A 16,458-nucleotide genomic window follows, 5' to 3' on the forward strand; every position below is an offset into this window, starting at 1 on the left:
TATTGCTAGGATTGGGAATTATTTTGCTTTTGTCACTATTTACACTTAAGTGGTATCATCAAGTCGGCTAGTTTCTATACAGCTCTACAGAATGGAGGATACAGTGTTGCTTTTGAGGGGCCCCCACCCATACATGCACACACATGCACACACACACACACACGCATGCCCAATGCATGCACAGTCACATGTGCACACTCATATGTGCATGCATACTGATGTCCAAATAAATAGATTTGCAGAAACTACTAGAAATCTACACCTTGACAAGGCACCTTATAGCCCTTTTGGCATCTGGATGTGCCTCCAAGGCTACCAATATTTGCCTTCATGATGAAGACTCCTAAAATGACCATGCTGATTTTTCTTCTTCATTCTCGTCTCCTGAGGAGTTCCAAGTTGCATACAGCAGGACGTTGGAGCATGGAATGAGAGACCTAAAAGATTGTTCCTCCATCTATGTGTTGTCAAGAGGACACATGACCCAGGAAGAGGGAACCCCCTGATATGTACCCCACTCCTGACAACAGAAACTCTAGGGCAGGAGTAGAAAAATAACTTAACAGTAGTCATGGAAGTCATTGGTTGCAGAGGACCATAAAATGGGGCCATGAGGTGGTTTCTTGGAAGGTGTGAAATTTGCATCTCTGTACCATCCTAGTGGCGAATTGATGTCTAGTGTGCTTTATTCTGAATGAATTTTAACAGAGCTTAGGTAAATAATGAGGAAATACAGTTTTATTGATCTGGAATAGTCATGGCCTTAAAAGTATTAAATGATTCTCATTCTTCACTGCCGTCCCCTTCTGCTTCTGCCCCTCCCAGACCCTGAATTCCCTGTCAGAACTGGGGGTACCATGCAGAGACAGAGCACCTGTGCTGTGCAAGTAGGATGTTGCGTCTGCTTCCCACAGAGTGCGTGTTAGTGTTCAGGGCAGAGGAATCAACAGATGGGCAGGCGGATCACCTAGAAACCATCCCAGTCGGGGCAGGTTTCAGGCCTCAGTTGAGCGTTCATGAATTTCAAGGGCACTGTTGATGCAGCAGGGCAATCAGAGGCCTTTTATAGACAAGCGTGTTGCATAAGAGCCCACAGGAGCAGAACAATGATTTGGGGGCTAACATTGCTGCAGAGATGGAAGGCAGAACCCCAGCAGCAGTCGGGTGAAACCCACCTGGGAAGACTGTGAGGCAGGCTTGTGTTTTCTAGCACTTAGGTTTTCTTTAATGCCATCTGCTCCAAAATAAGAGAAAGGGAAGGTTTTGTTCAGGCTTAGGCAGAATGCTTCCACAATGCTTCCAGAGCTCTTTAGATTTCATTTTTCTAAAGTTAATTTCTTTATTGTTCCAAAATTTAGGGATTGCATCAGGCAGTCAATGGCCTGGGATGGTATTACCACAAATTCAAGAAAAATTACGCCAAAGCAGCAAAGTACTGGTTAAAAGCAGAAGAAATGGGGAACCCAGATGCATCATACAATCTTGGAGTCCTGCATTTGGATGGCATCTTCCCTGGAGTCCCTGGAAGAAATCAAGTGAGTAAGACCTGAGGCCCACTCTGCAACTGGTCGGTCCCTTGATCATGAAGCATTTGTTGAAGGTACACTGTGTGCCCCAGACACAACCCCAGACACAGTCCCTGTCCTCGAGGAGCTCAGGGCGTCTCGTAGGAACACAAGATAGTGAAGAGGAAAGGGTGGCATCTGGCCAAGTGCCAAGTGTGTGGCAAATGGTGTGACGCGAAGCTCTGGAGCCGGGAAACAGTGAAGGCCAAAGCAGCCAGGAAGGCTTCATGGAGGAGGGGGTCTTGAGCTAGAGGGAGGAGTGGGAGATGACACAGGACAGGAATAGCATGAGATGGAGCAGAGACTGATCTTGCTAGAAGCAAGGAGAGCTAGGTCCAGATATGACTGCCTGGTGTGAAACCAGTTTTAATAATAATGAAAATACAGTGGCAATCTTAAGTGTTGATTAAGCATTTCCTCTGTGCCAAGCACCATGCAAAACACCGTACCATGTGCTCTCTTACGTAATCCTAATTCTCCTCTGAAATAGCTCTTAATACTCTGGTTATGTCCATTTTTCAGATAAGTGACTGAGGTTCTGCGAAATTAAGTAACATAGGGTCACACACTTCGTGGTATGAAGACCTGGCCCTAGTGCACAGTGGAAGTCCACTCTATTAATAATAATGTTGATGTTGGTAATCATAACCTAAGCTACATTATTATTATTATTTTTTTTTTTCTGAGACGGAGTCTCGCTCTATCACCCAAGCTAGAGTGCAGTGGCACAATCTCAGCTCACTACAGCCTCCACCTTCTGGGTTCAAACGATTCTCATGCCTCAACCTCCGGAGTAGCTGGGATTACAGGCATGCACCACCATGCCTAGTTAATTTTTGTATTTTTAGTAGAGATGAGGTTTGCTGGTCTTGAACTTCTGGCCTCAAGTGATCTGCCCACCTCGGCCACCCAAAGTGCTGGGATTACAGGCATGAGCCACTGTGCCCGGCCCTGAGCTTTTAACAAAATGTGGTGAACACCTACCCAGTGCCAGGCACCCTTCTGAACACCGAGGACATAGTAGCAGGCAAATCAGTCCCTGCTCTTATGAAGTTTCATTCCACCAAATGGAAAAGAAAATAAACAAATAACTATATAATAGGAGGGGAGGTGAAGATCAGTGCTACGCAGAGAACTAAAACAAGTTCAGGAGGGCTGAGAACAGTGGTTCACACCTGTAATCCCATCACACTTTGGGAGACTGAGGCAGGCAGATCACTTGAGCTCAGGAGTTCAAGACCAGCCTGGCCAACATGGTGAAATTCCGTCTCTAAAAACACAAACCCTCATCACTAAAAATGCAAAAATTAGCCAGGTATGCTTGTAATCCCAGCCACTCAAGAGGCTGAGGCAGGAGAATCACTGGAACCCTGGAGGCAGAGGTTGCAGTGAGCCAAGATTGCGCCACTGTACTCCAGCCTGGGCGACAGAGCGAGACTCCATCTCAAAAAACAAACAAACAAACAAAAAATGTATTTTTAATTTTTATATAGTTTATATGTGTATATAAATTGTTATTTATATATCTTTTATATATATATGTAGTATGAGGAGGTGGAGATTGGGAAATGCTATTTTATAATGGAAACCAGGGAACCAGGGAAGGCCTCTTTCATAAGGTGATATTGTGTAGACTCCTAAAGGAATCTTACAGATATCTGGGAGAACATTCTGGAAGGAAGGAACAGGTAGTGCAGAGGCCCCGAGAAGGTAGCAGGCTTGGTGTGCTAGAGGAGCAGCAGGGAGGCCAGAGGAGTGGAGTGGAAAGCAGAAGAGACGGAGAGGGTGGGAGATAGGGCTAGGGAGGAAGCCGACCAGTGTGAGACTTAGTTTCTGCTCTGAGCAAAATGGAAACCACTGGGCAGTGTTCAATGGGGCAATGATGGGTTATATTTTAAAAGTTCCTCCTAGATCCTGCCTACTGGAGACATGGACAGGAGCAGGGGGTTCATGCATTGGATCCAAGTGAGAGAGGGCAGTGGGCGAGACCAGGGCGGTGTCAGTGGAGGGGCTGAAATTGGGTTCTACGTGTATTTGGAAGGTTGAGGCAGCCGGATTTGCTGGTGGATTGAATGTGGGGTGTGAGAGGTGGAGAAGAGTCAGGGATGACTCCAGGGCGTTTGTCATCTGTTGCGCTGGAAGAATGGAAGTGGCATTTATTGGGAGGAACAAGATTGTGGTAGCAGCAGATGTGGGGGTAGGAGGGGAAGAATTGGAAGACTATTCTTTTTGAAACACTGCGATAAACCTTGAGAATGTGTTATCTCATTTAAGCCCTTCACTGTAGGTGCTATCTGAAGGCACATTTTTCAGTGGAAGGAAATTAGGTTTGGAGAGATTAACCAACATGCCCAAGTCCACACAGCTAGTAAGGAGCAGAGCTGGGATTTGAACCAAGCCTGCCTAACTTCAACGCCCTTGCTTTCAAAAAACAATTGCTAACTGCCTCAGAAAAATAAGAGTAATCAGTGGAAATATACCCATCTATGTGTTTGTCTTATTCTTTCCCTCTACCTGTCTCTGATGACATAAGTGGCTGTATATTTTTATGCATAGCAAATGTGTGCTAACCCTCCCAAGACATCTGTGAGTGAAGTTTTCTTATTGTCACATTCTAATTCTCACCTTCCTACTGGAAATGCAGTTTTTGCACATGAGTTTGAAGAAAGGTTTTAAGCAGGGTTAGGAAAGCAAATGCCTGGATTTTCACCTGGTATGACTTCTGATCTAGTCTTCTATCTAGCCTGCAGGGGGTTATGTGAGGATCAAATGAGATGGCAATGGTATTCATAATTACATATTGTCTTATTTATTGGGTAAACTTAATCAACAGAATAGCTGAGGCAAGGTCATGCATCTCAGAGGCTGGCTTCTGTGATTGGCTATCTTCCTGGAATTGTTGCTTGCCCTGGTTTTAAAGCTATCAGAAGTTATAAGCCTGTAATCATATCAGGCTTAAAGCATCTTACCACCTAGCCTCCGGTGAAACCAGCCCAGCTAGGATGACTCAACGTTTGTTCATCTCTCATTACAGACTTTAGCTGGTGAATATTTCCATAAGGCTGCACAAGGCGGACACATGGAAGGAACCTTGTGGTGTTCTCTCTACTATATCACAGGCAACCTGGAGACATTCCCTAGAGATCCTGAGAAAGCTGTTGTGTAAGACTGTCAAACGTTGCATTTGAAGGGAAAGTCATATCCTAGATTCACTGTGCCTGAGCATTTTTTAATTGAGTTTTTTATTTTTACCAGTTATACATGCATGTAGTTTTAAAAGCCACATAATTTGACAAGACAAAATTAAAAATTTTAATTAAAAATTTAAAAATAATTTGACAAAGGCAAAACAAGAAATCCTTGCCTACCCCGCTTCATCCCACCCCCAGACTCTATTTTCTGCTCCCTAGAATGAATCACTTTCAATCTTTTTTGAAAGATTTATTTATTGATTTTATTTATTTTTTATTTGTCTCTATTTCTAAATAACATGCTTATACCACTATTTCTTGGTATTTTCATGCTAGGCATTGTCTAACGATGTCCCACTGTGAACGATAAAGATGTAGTTTCCTTTGACTCTGCCACCTCCCACTACTCAGCTCATTCACACTTCCTGCCATCTTTCATCTTCCCAATGAGTATATCATTTTGGTTACATTAGTATCAGGGCTTACATTATTATGACCATGTAAATGCTATTTCTAACTGAGCCATAGTATACTATGATTACTTTTCCTTTCTTGCACAACTTTTTCTTTTCTATGGATTGTTACTTATTTTTTATTGTTTATTTGCTAAGCTTTCTGTATACTTATCATTTTCTATGTACTTGATCTCCAAATTCTCCTCCAGGTGCCTGAATTTCCTCTCGGTATGTCCAGACCTATCTACATATTATATTAATTTAACCTTCCTGGTGACATCCGTCCTGGAGTCTTTGTTCAGGACAATGCTGTCATGCTGAGATTAACTGTCATTATTATGGATATTTACTTTCCCTCCATCTCTGTCTTTTTTGGTTCTCTTCTTTGCCAGACCCCTTTCTTTCTCTTTTTTGGTCTGCACTTACATTTTGGTAGAGCACATCCTATAGTAGGTTCCTGAGGTATGGTGAATGGGAGGCACATTTTTGAGGTCTTGCACGCCTGAAAATGTTTTACAGGAGTTATCAAACCATGACCCATAGATGAAATGTAGCTTGGTACCTGTTTTGTATGACTCCAGGAGCTAAGAATGCTTTTACATTCCTGAGGAGTTATAAAACAAATAAAGAAGGATATGCAACAGAGACTATATGTGGCCCACGAAGTTTACGGTATTTAGTATCTTGCTCTTTACAGAAAAAGAGTTTGTCGACCTCTGTTTTAAGCCACCCTCACACTGATACCCTGGCTCTCCGAAAGATTGTTCTTCGTAGCACATTTGGGTTCAAATCCCACCTGACCTGACCTTGGTGATAAACTTGACTTAGACTGACTTGGTTTTTTATCTTTGTTATTTAGTATATTTGACATGAATATTCATGTTTTGTGGTTTTTCTGTTATCCTCTTGTTATTGATTTCTAGCTTAACTTCACTGTGATGAGAGAATATATTGTGAATGATTCCGATCCTTTGAAATTTGTCGAAGTGTGCTTTATGACTCGTATAGGGTCAATTTTGGTATATGTTTTATGGCTTCTTGAAAAGAGTGTACTTTCTGAACTTGTTGGGTACAACATCTACACATATATCAGTTACATCAAGTTTGTTAATTATGTTATTCAGAGCTTCCCCGTCCTTTCTGATGTTTCTTTTTCTGCTTGTTAGGTCAGTGACTGCAAGAAGTATATTAAAATCGCCAACTATATTTGTGAACTTATTTCCCTCTCCTTTTAGTTCTGTCCATTTTGCATTATATATCTTGAATCTATGTTATTGGATCACATAGATTTAGAATTGTTTTGTCTTTGCAGTTGATCCCTTTATCATTTTACAATGTCCTCTTTATCTCTGTTCATGGTTCTTGCCTTAAAGTCTATTTTTTCTGATGATCATATAGTTATACCTGATTTTAGTGTTCGAGTTTGTATGATTTATCTTTTTCCATTTCTTTACTTTCAACTTTTCTTCATTCTTAAATTTCAATGCATGTCTCTTGTAAGCAGCATATAATTAGGTATTTGTATTTTTTTAATTTTTAAAATTTTGTATTTTTAGTTATTTTTTGTATTTTTAAATTTTCATTGTTAATTAGTGTATTTTGTCCATTTACATTTAATGTAATTATGGATATGTTTGGTTTTAAATATACCATTTTCCTGCTTATTTTCTATTTGTTACTTTTGTCGGGGATTTTGTCAGGGGTCACTTTTGTGGGGGGCCTTTTTTAAATCTCTTTTCTTACTCTTCCTTTGTACTAATCAAGTATTTTTAAAAATTATTCTACTTCCCCTTCTATTAGCTTTCTAGTTATGCATTCTTAAACTATTACTTTAGTAGTTATAGGTCTAAAGATTATAACAGACTAGGTCATTACTAATAAACTCCTAATAAATTAGGGAACAAAGCAAAATAGGGAAAGCTAATAATAAGCAAGTAAACGTGACTTAATAGAGTACTAGAACTCTTGGTAGAGATTGTATTTTTTCATATTGGTGGATATATTTCATTATATATCTTACATGTCTTTGTTTCCATAAAAGACAACTCCTAATCATTCATAAGAAAGGGCACTAAATGAAAAGCTCAGAATGCATTTTCTTTACCTTCTTAACATTCAGTTCTGGTTTGTTGCTCTATAAAAATTCTAACTAGCAAAATATTCCCCAAGTGGGATTTATTGAGAGCATATGAAGAAAAACATTTTATTAAATTTGCCACAGTTTGCATATTTTCTCTTCCCTTTTTTTTTCAGATGGGCAAAACATGTAGCTGAGAAAAATGGCTACTTGGGCCATGTCATTCGCAAAGGCCTCAATGCCTACCTGGAAGGTTCATGGTAAGCTTGGGATCCACGTTAGAGCAAACTTTTTTCCTTGCCTGTCAGTATAGTCTTATGAAATGGAGTCTTAAAATGCAACTGAGAAAGCAATTTGCAGGGAAATCACAGCTCCCAGTAATGATATTCAGAGTATCATGGACTGATTGGCTGTTGATTAGAAAACATAGCATTTCCATGTTTAATTATACACAAAAATTTGTTCTCCAGGGGAATTGTTCACACTCATCAAGTTGAGAGAGATATACAAATACATTGATTTCTCTTTCCTTTAAGCTTGCCCCTCTTGGTTTTAGAGTCTGGAGACAGCATAGGGGATCTTAGGTGAGACCCTCTGCTTTTTATTTCCAGGCCACAGAAAGTCCAGAATTTCTACCTTGTTCCTAGCAAGAAGAGAGATCAGTGTTTAAGGTTCAGGCTACCTCTTCCATAGATGTTTTACCGCATCTGCCATGACTAGGAGCCTGGGATTGCTGGAAGTCCAGTATCCAATGGCACAACCAAACAGATGCCCTTCTTCCTAACCTTCTGGTGGAGTTAGCAAATCTCATCTTGTTCTTTATGGGATGAAACGTGATGCATGAGGACCCACAAATGCTCCCTGTTTGCTGTTACTCATAGATTTTACAAATAAGGGACCCCTCCCCCAACTTGACCAATCTCCTTTCTTTTATTTTTTTCTCTCAGTTCTAGCATTCCATTGTTGTTTTAACTTGGGTCACATTTTCTTGGCTGGTTTATTGCCTAAATGATGTGGATATTTCAGTAATAACTAAAAAAAGTCCTCGGTCCACTGCCTCAAAGACATTAGATGAGACTCAGCATTGATCACATTCTGATTTGAACCTTAATTAAAAATTAAAGTGTAAGTTCAAAAGAATGACATTTTCCCTTTTAGTCCATGGCTGCACATGCAACCAACAGATAGCATCTCAATGAGTGAGAATCTTAAATTAGAAAATGTAGGAGAAATGAGGCCAATGAAGAAAGCACCAAATGCAAATTTTTATTATCATCATCCTGTGAAAGTTTATTACCTGTGACCTCACTTTGCACAATCAAAAAGAATTTTTTTTCAGAAAGTTACTGTTTCCCCATCATAAACGTACCTTACAATTTTGGGGGGATGCTTTATCTTGTTTCTCAAGTGAACTTCAGTTCATAAAACTCCCAAATTTGACTCTAATTCATTCTCTGCTTCTCGCTCTCCCAACCTCCCACCCTCTGCTTCCTACAAACTTCTTAGGATGAACTAAACATTCAATATCGGAGTGTTTATTTTTGGGGTTTTCCCAAAGGAAGAGCACTCCTGTAAACACTCCTCCCCAACCCAACCCCGCCCCCAAGACGTCTAACACTGTTTCTCTCATAGAGTCTTTGTTAGTTCCTTAGCTTTCTTGCCTACTTTTGATGTTTTGAAGCTTTTTTGAGATGAAGTCTCACTCTGTCACCCAGGCTGGGGTACAGTGGCACGATCTTGGCTCACTGCAGCCTCCGCCTCCTGGGGTCAAGCAAATCTCCTGCCTCAGTGTTCCGAGTAGCTGGGATTACAGGTGTCCACCACCATGCCCAGATAATTTTTGTGTTTTTAGTAGAGACAGGGTTTTTCCATTTTGGCCAGGCTGGTCTCGAACTCCTGACCTCAGGTGATTCACCCACCTTGGCCTCCCCAAAGTGTTGGGATTACAGGCGTGAGCCACCGCGCCTGGGTCCTACTTTTGAATTTAATATCACAAAGCACTTTAGCACATTTTAAAAGCTGCTGTGAAGGGCTAGATGAATTAAGATTTCTGTGACTTGCCCTCCTTCTTAGAATACTCAGCCTCATCATGGTTTTTTTCTGTTTGGTTGGTTGGTTATTTGGTTAGTTGGGGGAAGGAGAAAGGAGACCTGAAGTGTGTCCTGCACCCTTTGTGAGTTTGGATTCAGTTCCGCAGATTTTACTGAGTACGCTTAAATGCAGGATGCCTGGCCACAAGCTTCCACAGATGCCTTAAGTAGGGCTTGGGGAAATTTGCTGCCTCATCTCTTCTGCAGGCAGGTTCTCATGTGGCCCATATTCTATCTGATCTCTGAGCCCTTGCACTGACTTTTCCCTCTGCCCGGGAATCCTACCTAACTCCTTATTTCCTTTTGTTCTTCTGTGGATCATGATTGCTCTTTACACGTCAATTGCCTGATCACATCTATCCCAGTTCCCTAAACACAGGGGTGCCCGGAAAGTGTTCAGAAACTACTGATTGAATGAACTAAGGTGAATAGAGGGAACAATTATAGCTCAAGGGCCATAAGCAGTATGTAAAGATCACTGGGGATACAAACGAGGAAAAGATGCCTGGTTTGGGAAGCTTGGGACAGCCTTCATGGTAGAAGTAATGGATGATGTGGTCTTGAAGGATGGGTGGAATTTCCACTTAGCCAGGCAGGGAACAGCATATATGATGTAGGGAATTACAGGAACAAAAGCAAAGTGATAGGAAAATTCTAAGTGAGTCTACAAAACATTATGCCATGTGGGTAAAACTTGAGACGGATATATAATGAAACCAAAGAGGTGCTACTTTATGGAATTTTGAATGGCAGATTATGCATTTGTAAAGCAGTGGGGAGCCATCAATAGTTTTTTATTTAATTTATGAAGCAGTGGGGAGCCATTGATCATTTTGGAGAGCGTAGTGACGTGACAGAGCCTGTTTCTAAGATGCTAAATCAAACAGCTGTGTATGGTGAATAGAAGGGAGAGCCTGAAAGGGGTTAGTTCAAAAGGAGCCGAGCATTTGTACGGAAGACGTGGCATGAGTCAGTAGGGTGGCTTCTGTCTTCTTTTATCATGTAATCATTGATACGTGTGATATATACATAACCTCCAAAGCATGACAATAAAATGAACAGCCATAAAGCTACCACTCTACTTAAAAAAATAAACATGGCCAGTGCTGGTGAAGGCCCTGCTGTCTCTCCCAGATTAAATCCCATCCTACCGCCAGTACTCAGAAGTAACCATCATCCTAGCTTCTTGTTAGTCTGCCCCTTGCCCTCTTTATATTTTTAATATATATGGATATATTCCTAAGAAATGGATTTAGTTTGGCTTATTTCTGACCTTTATATGATTTTGTTTTATATAATATATAATTCTTCAACTGCTTTTTTATACTTAACATTATGCTCCTAAGGTTCACACATCTTGCTGGGTGTGGTGGTGCACGCCTGTAATCTCAGCATTTTGGGAGGCCAAGGCGGGCGGATCATTTGTGGTCAGGAGTTTGAGACCAGCCCGACCAACATGCTGAAACCCCATCTTGACTAAAATACAAAAATTAGCCAGGTGTGATGGTGTGCACCTGTAATCTCAGCTCCTCGGGAGGCTGAGACAGGAAAATCACTTGAACCCAGGAGGTGAAGGTTGCAGTGAGCTGAGATTGAGCCACTGCATTCCAGCCTGGATGACTGAGCAAGACTCCCTCTCAAAAAAAAATAAAAATAGGATTCACACATTTTGATGCATGTACCTGTAGGTCATTCATATTCACTGCTGTAATAGATCACAATTTATTTCCCAATTCTCTTGTTAATGAATATTTGAGTTCTCTTTCTTTTCTTTTCTTTTTCTTCCTTTCTTTTCTTTCCTTTCTTTTTTCTTGCTTTTCCTTTCCTTTTCCCTTCTGCCTTGCCTTGCCTTTTGTTTCCTTTGTTTTTTAAGAGCAATGCGGCCATGAGCATTTTTTGTGTATCTCCTAAGGCATATAGAAAGAGTCACTCTAGAATATAAACTTAGGAGTGGGGGTTCTGGGTCATAGGGGAACACATTCAGCCTTACAAGACAATGTCAATTGTTTTCCTAAGTGGTTTTAGCAATTTATTATCTTGCCCACCATACGTAAATTTTTATTTCTCCATATCTTTGCTAATCTTGATACAGAAGCTAATTATTTTTAAAGGTATGTCTCAGTCTGGATTTGAAACCTCTTAGTATCAACAGGAAGAAATGTTTTGTATCAATTACGATGGGGAAATCTTTTTCAAGATCTATTTGGGGCAAAGTGCTTCCATCCGTTCCTGCTCTCCAAGCTTTCAAGCCCTCCCCAGGGGTTAAATAGGAAATACATGTTTGTTGGCCTCCTCACAGTCCAACATGACATTTTTGGGTGCCATCTATTCTGCTGTAATAGAACTAAATCATCCATCAATGTCCCAGTCCATCCCCTTTTTTCATTTTTGTGTGAGTGAATTTATTCTAGAAGTTATTTTCAAATTACATGTGTCAGTTTGATGAGCTTGTGCTTTTCCGTGTTGTTCCAAGATTTATATGGGATAGTTTCAAAGAGGAGCATGATTAAGAAAAGGGCTTTTTGCTGTATCAGCGTAATACAGAAGATAATGTTGTCATGCCTGAGGCTGTCCTCGGACACTCGAAGAAGTTAGCCAAGGAAAGACCAGCTGTCATGTTTCATTTCTCTCTGCCTTACCCCTACATGTGTTTTATCTGCAAGCTACGCATTTTATTGTCCTTTATCTTAAATATACCAAAAATACTTAACCCAGGAGGTTAGCCAGATTATAGTGGGCTTGAGGCAAGGCAAGTAAGCACACATAGCTTCAGGTGAAAGAAATTCACCTTTTTGCAATAAAGCTGGGTCCTGAATTCCACTGAGACCCCAGGATTTTTTTTTTCCATCCTTCTAGTCTGAGCTGCTTCAAGCATTGGCAGAAAAGAGCACATGAAAAATAATACAATTGTGGAGAAACTGCTCAGGGGTACTCAAATTTATAATTCACAGCAAGCAGCCAAAGGATTGATGATTAAGATGTATCATTATAAAAGTTCTAGAAATGCATGTGCTGGGTCTGAAAGGAGGATAGCAAATGTGTCCTTAAATTCTTTCTTTTCTCTCAATCCCTTCCTCTCCGCACCCATCCCCTCTCCCTGTCAAAATGACTGTCTAGGGGACAATTTTACTTGCGTGCATTGGAAATAAAGCTTGAAGCTCTGGTTGACTTCCTAAAGCTTGAGGAAATTCAAGGAAGGACAATAGTTTTGCAGCTTGTCTTTGGGTTTCCTGCAATTAAAAAATGCTGAGTAAATGTTTGTTCTATGAATATAAGTGTAGGGCATCTATGGTATGCCAGATGGCATCTTTTGAAACACAGTAAGAGCAAAGTGCTAGAAGGCTAAATGTGGACAGGGTTTCTGCAGAGGCATTGTCTCAGAAGCTTTAATAAGCTGAGGAAATCTGGTCTTGAGTGGCCAGCCCCTACCTAGAGCTTACTGCTCAGTAGATGTGAACATGGATGGTGGTGGTACAGGCATCGGGTGATTGATTGTGCAAGATGAAAGACAGAGGTGGATTTCTTTTTTTCTTTTCTTTTCCTTTTTTTTTTTTTTTTTTTTGAGACAGAGTCTCGCTCTATTGCCAGGCTGGAGTACAGTGGCAATGACCAGCCTCCTGCCTCACGGGTTCGTGATTCTCCTGCCACATATCCAAGTGGCAGGTTACATTTTACATGCCCAGCTAATTTTTGTATTTTTAGTAGAGACGGGGTTTCACAATGTTGGCCAGGCTGGTCTTGAACTCCTGACCTCAAGTGATCTACCTGCCTCGGCCTCCCAAAGTGCTAGGATTATACGCGTGAGCCACTGTGCTAGGCCCAGAGGTAGATTTCTGTTCAGTGCTTCTACGGATATCACATACCTTTTTAGACATCTCTTTCTGATGAATTTCAGTGTTTCCTCAGTGGAAATGCTTGAGAATTCGATGACATTTCCTCCTGGTTTACACAGTGATTGGACGATAGAAGTCTTCTATAAAACTCGTTCCTGCCTTCCTTCCCCACCACCAGATCACTTTAGACACAAGATATTATCTCTATAAAGCTTATCATTGTGAATGTTCTTGCAGGGAGTATCAACCTCCATTTCCCCCACCCATTCTGACAACCAGCCTATTGGTTTCTGCTGTTAAGAAAAAATTCTTTTTTTTTTTTTTTTTAGAGACAGAGTCTGGCTCTATCGCCCAGGCTGCAGTGCAGTGGCGCAATCTCGGCTCACTGCAACCTCCGCCTTTCATGTTCAAGCGATTCTCCCGCTTCAGCCTCCCGAGTAGCTGGGATTACAGGCATGCACCATCATGCCGAGCTCATTTTTTTGTGTTTTAGTAGAGACAGGGTTTCTACTGTTGCCTAGGCTGGTCTTGAACTCCAGAGCTCAAGCGATCCTCCCGCCTCACCCTCCCAAACTTCTGGGTTTACAGGCATGAGCCACCGCACGCCTGGCCAGAAAAAACCTCATGCTGTTACATTTTAGTAAACACGAGCCACATCTCAGTCAGTTATGGTCACAGAGAGCACTGGCCCAATATTGGACCTTAGTTTGCAGGCCTGCGCTGTCTCCTTTCCTCATCAATCCCTGGTGGAAACTGAGACACCAGTGCAGGCTGAAGTGTCTCTGAAGAAACTTGACAATTCTAAGACCTTAGGAAGAGGACCTTGTGTCAGAATGAGGGGGACTTTCTGCTGGGCCTCCCTTGCATGCCCTCTGTCTGGGGCCTTGGGTCTGCTCTGAGGATTCTTGTCGCCAAACATAGATTTTGCAGGCTATGTTAGCTAATCCCCAAGCTTCTTTCGGGATGTTGTTGCAGCTGCACTTGGGGGCTTGTTATCTGGCTTGCCTCTGCAAGGGACACTGCTCAGCTGACCTTGTCCCTCTTTAGCCTGAGTCATGGCTAATTGGTCAGCTGCCTTAGGTATCTCAGAGCCTGCGAATTGGCTCACTCAGCAGCCACGTGACTTGTGACCTGCAGCATGTCTGACTGAAGGTCTAACTATCCTAATTTGATCCCCCAGCACCTCTCAGTCTCCAAGGGATTGCCTGCCAAAAGCTGCTTTTAGCAGTTTAGAAAAGATGATTTCAGAATCTGCTTCCCTTACTCCCCCTCACCCAACCTTCCCCCACCGTTTCCTAAACCAGTTCCTAGGTGGAGCTAAAATTAAGAAAGAGCTATTAATATCAACTCCTTAAAATGAAAAATAAGCTTTGAGAAACTACTTATGGTTAAAATAGAGTTCTACTCTTAAGCTGGGTAACGTATAAAAAATTGAGGAAATCAAATAAGTAAAAAGAATAGAATAAAAATGACATGCATTCTCACCACCCAGAAATAAGTGTTGTTAGCATTTTGGTGATAATTTTTAGGGTTTTTTTTTTTCCTCTGCCTATTTGTATCTGCATGTGTATGTGTGTACATGTGTGTGTTCGGTTATATTTTTGTTTTGCAAAAATAGGGTGCATCGTTTTATATACCCTGCTTTTTTTTCACGGAATGGAAAATTTTGCATAAATATTTTGCTATGTTTTTGAATACCCTTCCACACATCATTTTAATGGCCACGTCTGAAAGTAGCTACACTGTGGGTTAATTTCACTAGTCTCTGATGTTCAGACCTGTGTTTCCAGTTTTTTGTTGTTGTTCACATAAAGAGCTCTACCATGAACTCTGTGGCAACAGAATCTTTGCACATATCTCTGATTGTTTCTTTAGAATAAACCCCCACAAGGGAGAACTGTAGGGCCACGTGGTATGTACATTCTCAAGACTCCTTCGGCCTGTCCTTCCAGAACCGTTGAATTTATTGGCCCTCAAGCTAGCAGTAGTTGTAGAGTATGTCCATTTCCCCAAGCCTTTGCCATTATTCCAAATATGAATCTTGTACCAATCTTTCAACAGATGAAAGTGGTCACTCATTGTTTTGCAATTATTCGATTGCTAGTGGTGTCAAACGTTTCTTTTCTCTTATGTCTGTTGGCCATTGATATCAAGTCCCTTGTAAACTGCCTCTCCTTTGCCAAGCTTCTAAGGCACAACAAAAGCTCAGCTTTAATTAAACTCATTCAGAATCCTAAGCCCTATAAAGCCTTTCATAAAACAGAGGACTCCAAAGCACAGGGGTTTTTCTTAACACCATTTATCTCCTCTAAGCGAGGATGGAAGAAGGATTCAAGGACTGAAGGCTAGTAGACAACTCCCAAGCCAACATCCGACATGCCCTTCAGCCAGTAGAGGTAGCTGTTGCATCAACTAGCTCCCCAGCCTTATCTGTGAGTTCAGCCTTTAAGACAGAAAATAAATCAGTGCATGCAGTATTTTTAACAATATTTATTTAAAAAAAAAAACTCATGATTTTGTGGTTTTTAAAAAAACTGCTTATTTTGTGCCCTCTTATGTTTGAATATAAAGCTCTCTGTGAATATTAGTAAGAACCACTATATGAAATTTATTATTAATCATCTATTTTTAGGCATGAAGCTTTGCTGTATTATGTTTTAGCAGCAGAAACTGGAATTGAAGTGTCACAGACAAATTTAGCACACATCTGTGAGGAGAGGCCAGTAAGTAAAATGTATTCTTCTCAGAGTAGAAGCTCTGAGGTTAAGGATAATGAATTGGGTTTTATGGAGGCAACCTTGATCGCTTGGCTGAAATATTAATGAATTAACTTTTTCTTCCCTTTACCCCTTAGGACCTGGCCAGGAGATACTTGGGTGTTAACTGTGTTTGGAGATACTATAATTTCTCTGTTTTTCAAATCGATGCACCTTCCTTTGGTATGTATAGAAAAACAGGGGCATAATTGAAGCATTAGACGTTTTTCATCTTTAGTAACAGGGAATTTCTGACAGCTTTGTGTGAAGTGAGGTATTTCTAAATAATTAGAAAAGAACATGAAAAATCTCTGCTATTAAGATCGCTGAACTCTGCTCTCAGCCTCACACAATGCACTGCTCCTCGCCGATTGTCCCATGGAGTGCTTGGACCCAACATCTCTTATTTTTTATTTTTATGTTTTGAGACAGTCTCGCTCTGTTCCCCAGGCTGGAGTGCAGTGGCGTGATATGGGCTCAGTGCAACCTCC

At 41.2% G+C, this 16,458-nt stretch overlaps 1 protein-coding gene across 1 annotated transcript in view; it reads left to right on the plus strand.

The window, feature by feature from the left end:
- The window catches only part of SEL1L3 (SEL1L family member 3), a 116,398-nt gene that overhangs the window by 80,569 nt on the left and 19,371 nt on the right, over positions 1-16,458 (plus strand). The window contains 5 exon segments of the mRNA XM_031664828.1: positions 1,359-1,535; positions 4,600-4,727; positions 7,465-7,548; positions 15,844-15,934; positions 16,066-16,150. Of these exon segments, the coding sequence (XP_031520688.1) occupies positions 1,359-1,535; positions 4,600-4,727; positions 7,465-7,548; positions 15,844-15,934; positions 16,066-16,150 (565 nt within the window).

The sequence above is a fragment of the Papio anubis genome, chromosome 3 (assembly GCF_008728515.1).
Source record: "Papio anubis isolate 15944 chromosome 3, Panubis1.0, whole genome shotgun sequence".
NCBI classification, from domain to species: Eukaryota; Metazoa; Chordata; class Mammalia; order Primates; family Cercopithecidae; genus Papio; species Papio anubis.